Source organism: Epinephelus moara, chromosome 5 (genome assembly GCF_006386435.1).
Source record: "Epinephelus moara isolate mb chromosome 5, YSFRI_EMoa_1.0, whole genome shotgun sequence".
Taxonomy (NCBI): Eukaryota; Metazoa; Chordata; class Actinopteri; order Perciformes; family Serranidae; genus Epinephelus; species Epinephelus moara.
Genome location: NC_065510.1, coordinates 27759374 through 27772269, shown reverse-complemented (window position 1 = coordinate 27772269; position 12896 = coordinate 27759374). Strand labels below are relative to the sequence as shown.

The 12896-nt window shown below is 41.3% G+C and overlaps 1 protein-coding gene across 2 annotated transcripts in view; it reads left to right on the top strand.

The window, feature by feature from the left end:
• The first annotated feature begins 2691 nt into the window (after positions 1 to 2691).
• The window catches only part of gnav1 (guanine nucleotide binding protein (G protein) alpha v1), a 41528-nt gene continuing 31323 nt past the window's right edge, over positions 2692 to 12896 (top strand). For both annotated transcript variants that reach the window (XM_050045044.1, XM_050045043.1), the window contains exons 1-2: positions 2692 to 3198; positions 4529 to 4620. In XM_050045044.1, coding sequence (XP_049901001.1) covers positions 3069 to 3198; positions 4529 to 4620 — 222 coding nt within the window. In that variant the 5' untranslated portion in view covers positions 2692 to 3068. The remainder of the gene's footprint in view (positions 3199 to 4528; positions 4621 to 12896) is intronic.

Below are 12896 nucleotides of genomic sequence, written 5' to 3'. Positions count from 1 at the left end.
TGCAGAGTGTCATCTGATGTCTGTTTTACAGTAGTTAGCTTTGTGTGCAGCATGACCACAGCGATCTCTGTTGAATCAGCACATCGTCGCGGTTCACTGAGTTTGTGAAATGGGGCCACAGCCACTCAGAAAACTGCTAAATCCGACTGGTCCCGTCCCATTCACGCCGCTCTCAGATTTGAACAAAAACTGCAAACCGTCACCTCATTACAGACACAAAGAGCCTTTAATCCTGTGGCCTGAGCGCCCGGAGGAGCTTCTGCAGGAAGGATCCTATCATTCAGCTGAGGGATACAGCAGGCCCTTGTGCAGATACTGACATACAGGATCTCCATCTACTCATTAATTTGACCACAGCAGTTATTATGTTTTGATTTTATACCACTCTCTGCTTTTTAGTGAATAGAAAAATGAAGACAAACATTTATTTTTACACAGAGCTCAGAGGAGACTTGTCTGCCGACCACTGCAGGAGGTGGACATAGCTCATAGTGTTTTTAATTTTTGTGTGCTTCTTTTTTAGGGCAACAACTGTGTGTTTGGGCGTTCAGCTGCAGGAGTTAAGAGATAAATGACTGGCATAATGACATTTAAATATTTTGCTGAGCGTTACTTTAGTGTAGTGGCTCCAAAACTGGAGGGAGTTCTGATATAAAGGGTCAACGGAGGATAAAATGGGTTAGAAAGACAAAAATCTGTTACAGAGAGTTCCTTTTATACATTTTTTGTTTGTTTATTTGTTTTTATTTTTATCCAATTTGGGTATTTTTGTGCCTCCTTGCCAGTGACAGCCACAGCATGAGGCAATTTGTATTCAGGTTGTCTTCCCATCCATCCAACTGTTCCATTCTCATGACTGTGATATCTCAAAAACCACCTTAAGGGAACGCCCTCAAATTTGGCACAAATGTCCACTTGGACTCAGCGAAGAACTGGTAAGATTTAAGTGGTTAAAGGTCCAAAGCCAAGGTCAGTGTGACCTCACATCCATCATCTCGTGAACATGATATCTCAGGAACTCCTGGAGGGAACGACCTCAAATTTGCCACAAATGTCCACTTGGACTCAACAATGAACTGTGGCCTCACGAAACACATTTTTGGCCATAACTCAACAATTTGTCTACTGGTTATGACAAAGTTCAGCACAAATGTCTAACAGGATAAAACAATGAAGTTTTGACATTTAATATCCAAAAGGTCAAAGGTCAGCTTCACTTTGATGTCATAATGTTATACAAAACACTTGTATACAGAAAAGGTAAACCTAATTTTGGGTGTTCACCTTGAAACTTTGCAGATTGTACAGATTATCTGTGCTGCCAGGTTGAAGATGTGTGATGCATCCATGTTTTAGAATTTGTAGCGTCATTGCAGCAGCATTCATATTTGAAGCATTGTCTGTTGTCATGGCTACATGTGAGTCTGGATAGACATGGATGTAAACTGTAATTTGAATGCTTCACAGAGGCGTACAACCAGTACCTTCATAAACTCCAGCTGGTACAGAATTCAGCCGCCTGTATCATTACCAGAACCTCCTCCATAGATCACTTCACTGGCTTCCTGTTAAATATCACATCGATTTCAAGATTCTGCTTCTCACCTTTAAGGCCCGTCATTCTTAAGCCCCTTCCTACCTGTCTGAACTCCTCCATATCCACACACCCTCCCATACTCTTACATCCTCTTCTGCACAACTCACATCACCATCTGCCCACTTGACCACCATGGGTTCTAGAGCCTTCAGCTGTTCTGCCCCTCGCCTCTGGAACTCTCTCCCCCGCGACATTCGCAATATTTTCCCCCTTTCCACCTTCAGATCCCGTCTGAAAACACACATTTTCAAGCTGCCATATTCGGTCTGATTTAATGGTGACACACATTGTGCTCTGAGGATTTTTGTCTAGACATCTTATTAATTTTTATTGTATATTACTGAATTGTTTGATTTTATGATCCATGAACACATTGCTGCTTATTTTTTTTAACTGTGTCTTGTAAGGTGTCCTTGAGTGCTCTGAAAGGTGCCTATAAATAAAATGCATTCTTCTTCTTATTATTATTAACCAGATGATGATAATTCTAGTTTCTTGTTAAATATTTTCACCTCGTCAGATCCCCAAAAATCCCAGAGGAAATAAACGTTCTTTGGTTGATTATCTCAAACATCAAGTGCACCACAGGTGATGAAACCTCTTCTCAGGATGGTGTGTGTGTGTGTGTGTGTGTGTGTGTGTGTGTGTGTGTGTGTGTGTGTGTGTGTGTGTGCGTGCACTGGCTTGATTGCTATCCTCCAAGTTATCACTCTCAGTATGAGGCTTTTGGTGACATCACACACAGTAAATGCTGTAACTTTGCACATCTGTAACCTGAGCCAGTCAAATCAGCCACAATAATTAAAAACACCTGTGTGGGAATGAAGTGGCTCTTATCAATAAAAATGCATTATGTTTTATTACATAAATTAAGAATATGTTTTCTGTGTGTAATTAAAGTAACCCTTAACTACAAGTACACATACACTTTGCACCACCGCCCCTCCAGCATGAAGGTAGGTAGGCCACCAGTGATGCAGCGCACTGTTCTCCCAGCCTGCAGGTGAAACTGCGCAGTCAGCAGTTTTGTCTCGGCACGTCACTTCCAGAGGGAAGTCCAAAACTTTTCCATCTGTGCTGCAGGCTGCAGTGGGAGGAGGCACTTTTAGGATAATCTGGGCTCCGTGCCAAGGCGGTAGAGCAGATTTTTGAACCGCAGTGGCGCACAGTGACATAACAACTCGGTGTTTGCACGGCTGAGCACAGAAAAGTTACCACCCATTAAAATCCGCCACTGACAAGGAAAAGAAGACCTGGAGCGATGCGTAAAATCTGATGTGAGCCACAACTCCTCTGAGTTTAAAGGATATTTCGGACATGGCCTGAACTTTTTTTCCCTCTCTCCAGAGTTTGCGGAACAGCAGCAGAGCTCGGAGCATGCAGCTCACAGAAACTAACTCGGGTTGATTCCCAGTCTGGACTTTAGTTTTCCTCTCAGGCCGGGGGTCCGGGGAGGAGATGAGTGCTCAGGATGGGACTGTGCCTCGGTACCGAAGTTACAGAGGAGGAGAAGAAGGCGAGGATCCACAGTGCCAAGATAGACAGAGACCTGTACGAGTACGCCAAGCGGGAGATGAATGTGGTTAAAATCCTCCTACTAGGTGAGACTGCACATCCTGAACTCACCTGAAACTCACCTGGTAGATATCTGTGCTCATGTACCATACACTATATGAAGTGCTGAAAAAACCTGCAACTGCACATGAATCCTGAGCTGGATATTTTTTAGTGGATGACATGATGACTGGTCATTTTGCTTTGTAAAATAATCAAGAGTCCTCAGGCTGGAAGCATCTACCATCAGTTTAGGTTGCCTCAGGCTCTCATATCCACCATATGAGACACTATTAAACTTAAACCATTGCAAATTCAATGATAAACCTTTGCAGGTGAAAATGCAAAAGTTATTATGATTTATCTGTACCACTTTTTAAGTGGAGACACTGCAGATGAAACAAAGCCTTTTCCTGCAATGGTTAATTATAAGTTTGTGGGCTATTTTGCGTCCCTAACATGTCTTCTTTCAAACTAGTGGGCAGAAAACATCCAAAATTCACACTGAGGTGTTTAAGTTTAAGTTCAAATTTGTGTTCTGGAAATGTATGTAAAAAGCACATAGGGTTGGATTATGCCTTAATTGCACCTTTAAACAAAGAATATAAGAAAACTTGTAATAAACAATTGTCTTAATTTAAGTAATCAATGGGGAGGTTTCGTGGTGATATCTATATGCTAATTTTTTACCCTAATCAGCTGTAGAGTCTGATTTTTGGTTTTAAAAATGTGTGGGATTTTACAATACATATCTTTAACAGCCATTTTCTCAAAATTAGTTTTTTTCTCATACTCTGGGTCAGAAATCTCCACTTCAGTAGCACTGAACTTTCCAGTATTGTTCCTATTTATATCCTGAATGTTTTTACAGAGGGGTTTGTTCATATATCACCCATAGCCTGATGTGTGTGACATTTTATTCCTATAAAAATGGATTTTTCATGGCTGTTGACAGTGTTTTCAAAGTAGAGTGATAAAAAGAGATATCCAAAGTCCCCTCAGTAAAAACCTTTGACTCTAATTTGTCAACAAAATGCGACAAGAATTTGAACCTTGTTCAGATTTCTGTTTTGGCAATTAATGCAATCAGTGCATATTTAATTGGTTAATGCCTAGATAGATAGAACTTTATTCATCCCAGAAGGGAAATTCAACTGTCCAGTAGCTCATAAAAAGCAACGACACTTCCACTCATCAACAATAATACAGAGGTATTAAAATAGACATAAAATAAAGTAAGATAGATTGTAATGTAATCAGCTAAGGAAGTTTAATGGTGACATCTATTAGTTTGAACTTTTACTCCATTCACCTGTAGAGTCTCCCCTTTAAAGAGATCCAGTTAAACCATTACTAACAATAACCATCCTCCTCTAGGTGCAGCGGAGAGTGGTAAAAGCACTTTGGTCAAACAGATGAAGATCATCCACAGTAATGGATTCACCAAACAAGAGCTCATCAGCTTCAAGGTTAGAAACACACACACTTGATGAGACTGGCTCACCCTGCCTGATGTCTTTATCAGATAACAGTGTATTAGCATACAGTGGGTTTAGTGTTTTATCATGTTTCCAGAAGGAGAGAGCTGGATAACAAGCATGCTTACCTTAAATCTTCTAATGGGAAGTAGCACAAAACTGATAAATTACTTAAACTGATCAATATGTCATTTTTTAAGGTTGTCATCATAGTTTGGTTTCACCTGACTCCTTCTCTGCTTCACTTAGGCCCCACTTTATGAGCAGCAGAGCACTGTCTAGTGCCTGTACAGGAGGTGTGAGGGACTTTATAGTCGTCATTGGAAAATGTGCCAACATAAGTGCCCATTGGGGGCCCCTTTCCCCCAATTTTTTTTGTGAGGATCCCAAACATTTTCTTGGTTTGCGCCTCTGGCTTCAGGCACAGCAACACAGTGAAATGAAATTGAAATATGTGGAGGCAGTGATCAGAGATGTGATGGAGAACAAGGCGATGTTTGGTTCCTGTGTGGGACTGAGATTTCTCATGATACCCAGGGTCAGACCCAAGTTGGTATGCAGTGGTTTGGCTCGCATCTGCTCTTCCTTCTGTGTGTGTGAGCAACTGGAAGCCAAATTCCTCCAGTGTACTAGGGGTTGGGACGGGGTGGGGAGAATGGAAATGGTTCAACACACACACACAGACACCAGCTTCAGCCCATCAGCTTGTTTTTATTGAAGGCTTATCTTCTTCCACATCCCCCTTTTTTAACCTCTACCATATTTTTACTCTCCTCTTTTTCCCCTCCCTTTCTCCTTTACTGCTCCATATCTTATCCCTTTCTCCTCTGCCTGCCTCCTCCTTTCTGTTGAAATGAGCATGTGATGACAGCAGATACCTGCTCTATAATAACAGTGCTGTCACTGGAATAGACTGACATGGCAAACTTCAGACATGAAGATGGTGGAGTTTAAACTCACCTACACACATTTCACACTCCTGTTAACTTATGAAACAGACTATAAAATTGAACTGAGTTAGATGTGGACAGATTGTCATTGTTTGTGTGTGGGACCATCATCTGTCCAAAACACTGTCAGGCCTTGTCAAAACTTTGGCAATTGCTCATTGGCCGGCGTTATGCACTCACACACTCATTTGACATATGAAGGTCCCAGTTGTTTGCATAGGCAGCTGGGATGTTTGAATGCATTCCTAGATATTAAAGACGCCTTCAGCTCCCTCTCTCCTTCTGCTGCCTCTCATGTCTCATAACAGTCACCTTGTCTGCAGTTCACCCCTGTCAACACAAGCATCAGGCTTTCTGTTATTGGACTGTGCTGCAGAAAGAAAGATATGATAAAACCCCTGGACAGGTCAGTTTATACTAATATCAGTTTGAATAGGGCTGGATATCAAACCTCAACACTTATTTGGTAAGGAATGAAATGTGTATCAAGAACTGACAGGTACAAAAAGTTGGCAGTGATTGTTTTGTCAGTGATTCCCAACTGGTGGGTTGCGGTCCAAAAGTAGGTTGCGGATCTATTCTGAAATGACCGCAAGTGACTTGCTAACGTATCAACTTTGTAAAAAACACACTTTATTTTTAAGTACTTTGGATTTCTAGCACGGAGCTTTTATTTTGAAGTGCCGGTTCCTGCTGTAGAGTGAGCTACTAACAGACAGCTACTTGACAGAGACAGCAAACTAGCTGGAGACATGGCCAAACGCAAGTATGACACTTAATATTTTAAACTGTGTGCACCTTGAACTAATGACTAAGCAGGAATCTGGACCCTGTGCACGGACCAGTCGGGAATCACTGGTCTAATTCGTAATCACGTTAACTTTGTCTTTGAACAGACAATCCAGAATTTAAATACAAATTTTGACTGTTTTAGACTGTATTTTATGTAGGTAAAGAACTCTGACTTGCTCTCACCTAATGTCTCTCACTCGCAGTCCAGCACTACTGAAACTGGGACAGTTTGATCACCTGTGACAGGCTCACGGATAAACTAGCAAGATGTCGAAAGTGTCAAGCCTCTAGAAAAGTTTCAAAATTTTTGAAGATGACAGACACCAAAGGAAACTGATATGTCTCAAATCTACAACAAGCTTCACAAATGACCTGAGAAGTGTAGGAACAACTTAGCCGTCTTTCAAAGTATTTTTTTAAGCTTTGCTAGTTATGGCTAACATGTGACCTGCATGCTAACAAAGTGGCTAACTGTCATGCAACATAAGGTGCATCAACTCATGTCCTTGTCTCTCATTTAATCCCCCAACCCCCGACGGAGCTTCGCTCAATCACATACCCCATTTACACCTTGCATTAACATTAGTTTTTTTGTGATCGGATTGCTCTTGACCACATGAAAGTACAGGTGTAAATACACTCGAAACACATTGAGGACGGATTGTTATCCCATCTGCCAAAACCAGTTCTGAAGGTGGTCAGGGACGCACTGTGACCACATCGAATTCAAGTGTAAATGCAAATACATCTCCAATAAACATGCAACAACTCCGTGGGTGAAAGTACGCAAGAAAGATGCGCCAGCTGGACACAGGAAGAAGGAAGACGAAGACAACAGCACCCACCAGGTAGCGACTACCAAGAAAAAGAAACATGGATGCTAGCCGAGGATGCAGTCATGGTGAGACGAAGTGTCTGCTCTCCATTTGGTCCAACAAAAGTGTCCATACAATAACGCGCTTCACAGGTGGCTAACGTGTTGTTATTGCGGCTCACAGGATATGACTTTGTAGTCTGCTGCTGGAAATGTTTGCAGAAGTAGAAAAGAGGAGAATGTGACGTCAGCGGAACGGAGTGTGATTGGATAGCAACGGATCTGGATGTGGACACCAGAGACACATATTAATTCCAGGTATAAATGTTTGTGGTCAAGCGCTATCCAATTGCAGTCTGTTGCAAAAAAACGCATGTTGATGCCAGGAGTAAAGGGGGCCACAGACACTTCTCACTGAAGCTTCAATGCCCAAAAACTGGTATTTGGGACAGCCCTAATGTTTGGTGTGTTCACCATATTAGTTCATCTTATTATTAGTGTGCATTAATCTTGAGAGGGACATGAATATATGTACCAGATTTCACAACCATCCATTCAAAAGTTGTCGAGACATTCACTAAAAAAAGAAAATGGCTGAAAGCATGACTACAAGTTTTAAATGACAGGGTTCCAGTGGATCCTTAAAAATTCTTGAAAGGCATTCAAGTAATTAATCTAAAATAAGGCCTTGATTCGTATTAAAATGTCTTAAATCAATATTTCAAAAGTCTTAAAAATGCTCAGACATGGGAAGTAGGATTGCAGGTAGAATAATTGGTGATGCTTTTTTTCCATTAACATCATTCAGATCAGGAAAAAGGGAACCAACAAAACACACATATATTTGCCACATCCAATCAAAGGATAAATGAACAAGCTGTATTCAAGGCAAACCAAGTGGATACTTTTATGATAATATATTTATATATGTTCATTGTTTTTCATGTGTTCCACTCTAAAAAGTTTAATTTTTTTTAGCATTCAAATTAAATCATCTGAATTTTTAATTTGACCAAAAATGGCATATTTCTGTTACAACACTTGGGCAAAATTGGTCTTAACCCAAAGTAATTGGTGTTGGTTCATGTTTTTTTTCTTTCATTTTCAGTTATTGTAAAATTGGTCTCAAATTTCATTCTGAGTGGCGTTTTAAAAAATCTTAATGAGTCTTAAATCTAACTTCTCTAAAGCTGTAGGAACCCTGAAATTATAGCCAGCCACAAGTTTGAGTTATTACTCATTTTCGTTGTTCAGAAAGCTGCTTAAAAAGCACCAGTAACCAAGTAAAAAATCTATGCATAACAGCCTTCAGAACCTCCCTACGTTGCATTTGCACAACTATGTAATCAGTACACAGAGGTATTTTGCATTTGCATGAATACTAACATGCTTCAACACATGCTTTGGTAGCAGTAGTCAAATCTTTTTTGTTGTCCCTGCTGTCAGTTGGATTCTCCTTTGTTCTCAGGTGACGCCCTTACTTTGGAAAAATGACACCAACCCACAAACTTTACCCTGCATGACCATCCCAGCCTCCCACAGTAAACAGACAGACACACCCTCCGCTGCACACACACTCACATTTATATGAGCTCATCGTTCTTTATCAGGCCTGTGTGCATGTTGTTCCACATTATCTGTGGCGCCCTACCTGCTATCTATCTGCAACGAGCGTCTGTGTGTCCACCAGTAGTACACATCTGGACCGTGCTGTGAACTGGACAGGTTATCCCCGCTCTTGCATATTTCCCCCCAAGGCAGAGCGAGAAAACCCCATCTCTTTATTTGTCTGTCTGGTCTTTTTGTGGCCCTGCCAGCCAGGTTTGTATTGCATTAGCAGCATGACAGAGCAGCCTGTTGGAGAGGAGCGAGGGGAGGGAAGGTAGGAGGTAGGAAGGGGGCTCCTCTTTGTCTCATCCCTCCTTTATTTGCAGCCTGAGGCCATGGTGTTGTTTTTACTCTGGATAGGCTGAGTTTTTCCTTTATTCTCTTCCAGCACACACAACTCTGTGTCAACGAAAGTGATGCTTTGTGTGTGTGTGTGTGTGTGTGTGTGTGTGTGCACATGTTGATATGGCAATGGATAACATATCTGAGCAGAATTTGTATTTTTCAGTCTCTTTGTTGATTCAGGTGTTTGCATCAAGGATAAGTTTCTTAAAAAATGCGATGAAGCTTTCTCACTTGGAACGGCTGTGAGGCTCTGCTTATGAAATCAACAGAGCCTAAAACCTGCAAACACACACACACACACACACANACACACACACACACACACACACACACACACACACACACACACATACTTAGTTCTACATTGTTAGCAGAACTATCTGTGGTTAATGATTAAATATCAGGCCACCACCAGTTCAGCTACATTCTTCGTTGTTGTGTTTTTGTAGCAATAGCTCCGACACGAGACAACTGCTAACGGCTGTTAGTTTTCTGCGTTCAGGGAGCCGATCCAAACAGCAAGCTGGACAAGAACAATAGTTCACTGTATGTGGATGGATTTAGAGATTACACTGTTGTAATGGGAGTTGTAATGTCTCCACAGTGTACCATAAAGTTCCCATAATGCTTTAAACTGCGGCGGAGGTAGGAGCATTAATAGCCAGCAGGAAATGTGTGAGGGTTATCTGTCTGTTGGACTTCCTTTAAAAGTGATGAACACACACACACACACACACACACACACACACACACACAGGCGAAAACACGGTCTGTTTACCCTATACTTTTCCAGAGAGGTGACGTATAAATGATGGTGGATTCAAATTACCATACGACACACCTGTGGCCCCAGGCTCTTTTTGTGTGTGTATGTGTGTGTGTGTGTGTGTGTGTGTGTGTGTGTGTGTGTGTGTGTAGGCATGCATTGGTGAGTGAGAATAAAAGAATGGCACAGTGTTTATCTATTAGGTGCGTTTAGTTGTCACAGCCAGTACAAGCTGATTGGTCAGCTTCCTGCACATACGGTTTGTCACTTAGAGAAACAAAAACTCTGTCCATGCACACAAAGTGTCTGATGTTTAGGGGGTTTATCCATGGCCTCCCACCTTCACTGTCAACACAGAGCTAAAGTAAGCGTTGAGTCAGAGAGGGAGGAACTTGGAAACAATTGATGAGCAGGACAAAGGTGGAGGGAGGTTAGGAAGGAAGGAAGGAAGAATGAACCAACTGAAGGGAGAGACGAGGGCACAACAACTGGATGAGTGACACGAGAGGGGCAGTAATTTGATTTGTTGTAAGTCCAGCGGGTGGACAGATTAGCAATGACACCTCTGTAATGAAAAGCTGTTTAAATCCAGTAAATGCCTACAAAGCTCCAGTTTTGCTGAGTTTGTTAAAAGATATTCATTCAACTCAAGGGTAAATTTTAGGGTTGTGTACGTGTATTTGTTGTTTAATACTTGGTTTGCATTACATGTATTTTAGATGTGTCCCGTGGAGTTTTCTCCTGAACAAAGAAACGTTCAGTTTACAATAAATGTTTCTTACCAAAATGCATAGTGTGCTTCCCTGAAATCTTACATGTCAAGTGTATTTCCTTATTTATGGAACATTTAAATCCTGTATGGTTTACATCCATGTTTTCTTGGCAGCAGTCTTCTTCCTCACTACCTTTATTGGCGCATTGCTGTGTTTGTTGCCCCATAACTGCAACTGTCGATCACAGAATATACATTTTGCTGTACTCGTGCATGTGCAAATGAACTAGGGACCCACTCATAAAAAACGCAGTCTCCTCAGCACTATTAATGGTTAAAACTCCACAGGGTAACTTTAAAATGACTTGAGTTTTTTAGGCTGGAATTTGTTAGTTCAGTACAAGCCCTTTCAAAGCAGACTCAAGTGTGGGTCAGATTACTCTGTGCTGTGAACTGCCTCAAGAATGGATAAAGAAAGATTCAGAGAGGCACCCAAAATGACTAACTGAATTCTGTTCAGTCAATGACACATCTTGAAATAAAACCGTATTAACAGTGCATGTCTGAGACCAGTTAATTGTTCCATAGAGGAACCAACTGGGCTGTTATTTATGTGTTGACAGGTGTACTTTTCAGCAGCGTGGCTCTATAGAGGGCATTAGCCTTGTTCCAGATGAGCCAGGTCTGAGTAGAATTGATCACCCCTGATTGCCGCACAATGAATGCTGGTTAGATTTGTGTCCGACTTCATCCAGACCTGTTCTGATGTCATGGACATGTGGGCAATGATAATCTCACAAGATCGAGGCGGCCGCAGTTTTTAGAGCCAGACGCTGCAGTTGCTCTCCATCGATGGCATGATGGGAAATGCCTGGCTCTCATCTGATCTTACAGCTGATTGGTTTAGATGTTGACTTAATAATATGTTGTTTTATATAAACTTTTCATTTTAGTGGAATTGAAGAGGTTTTGATTTTATTTGTGTGAAGGTTTATTCTGTTAACAGAATAGGCTATATGTTATAGGTCATAAACTATACATAATCTATTGTATGTTAACATTGGACTGTTTTAATTATTGAAGTATTTAGCAACATAAAGACTTCTGATTAGAGGGATAGTGGGGATCCTTAAAAATGACATCTGTACAGATGTCAAGCCCGCAGTATATCTGACTGATCTTTAATGAAAGCTGTTGTCTTGTTACTTTTTCCTCTGTGTTTGACGATAAGGCTCATGTTTTCAATGTATTTATGTAGTTTGAGGGGGGCAGGTTGGCTCAGGTGGTTTATACACAGCAGCAAACTGATGTGATCCTGGTTTACATGAGAATTCATCTAAAATGGAGGTTGAGCCATGAACAGAAATTACAGATCACCTGAATTTTAACAGGCTACTCTGTCATAACTAAAACAATTAGAGGCTGCAGGGGCGCCCAGTAGCTCAGCTGGTAGAGCAGGCATCCCATGCACAAGGGCTATGTCCTTGCCGCAGCGGCCGTGGGTTAAATTCCAAGTCTAGTCACTGAAAGCAGCATTAAAATAATTATTTTTGCAAGTAAGACAGCGTGGTGGAGTCTTTCCTACAAGTTTTATTCTTCTTGTCCCCTTTTTCTTCCCATTTCACATTCATCCTGTCCAATCTAATAAAGGCAAAACACACATAAATAATCTCTATAAAAACAGACAATTGGAAGCTGCAGACAAACTGATATATGGGTCTGATAACATTTTAATAAATCAGAATCACCTCTAACAGGATGTGAGTGTTTTTGTGACTTCCTGTACAGACTGAAGGAAACTGACATGACTGGCTTTTTGTCATCATCCCTTGATGCTGCCTCCTGATCTCGTCCACTTTCCAGGCGAGACGCAGTTCATCTCAAATGAGCCTGATGTTGGTTCCCATCATCCTCAGCTGTGCTTTATGTTCAGTGCTAATTAACTAACACACCAAACTAAGAAGATAATAAACATTACACCTGTCGACCTTCAGACTGTTAGCATTGTCATTGTGAGCATGTTGGCATGCTGATGTTAGCATTTAGCTCAAAGCACTGGTGCGTCTAAGTACACCCTTTTAGAGCCTTTAAGAGTTCTTTGATTCAGTAGTATCTTACTTCTACTCATGCAGTTCACTAAGCCACCTTACCATAGCAAAGCCCACTTCATAAACACTTACAGTAGCCAGAGTTTTTCAGATCAGTTGAGGATTTGTTGAGTCACACATGTACTTCTCAAACTTCAAGACTGCCATCACCTATAAGTCACCATCTGCCTAG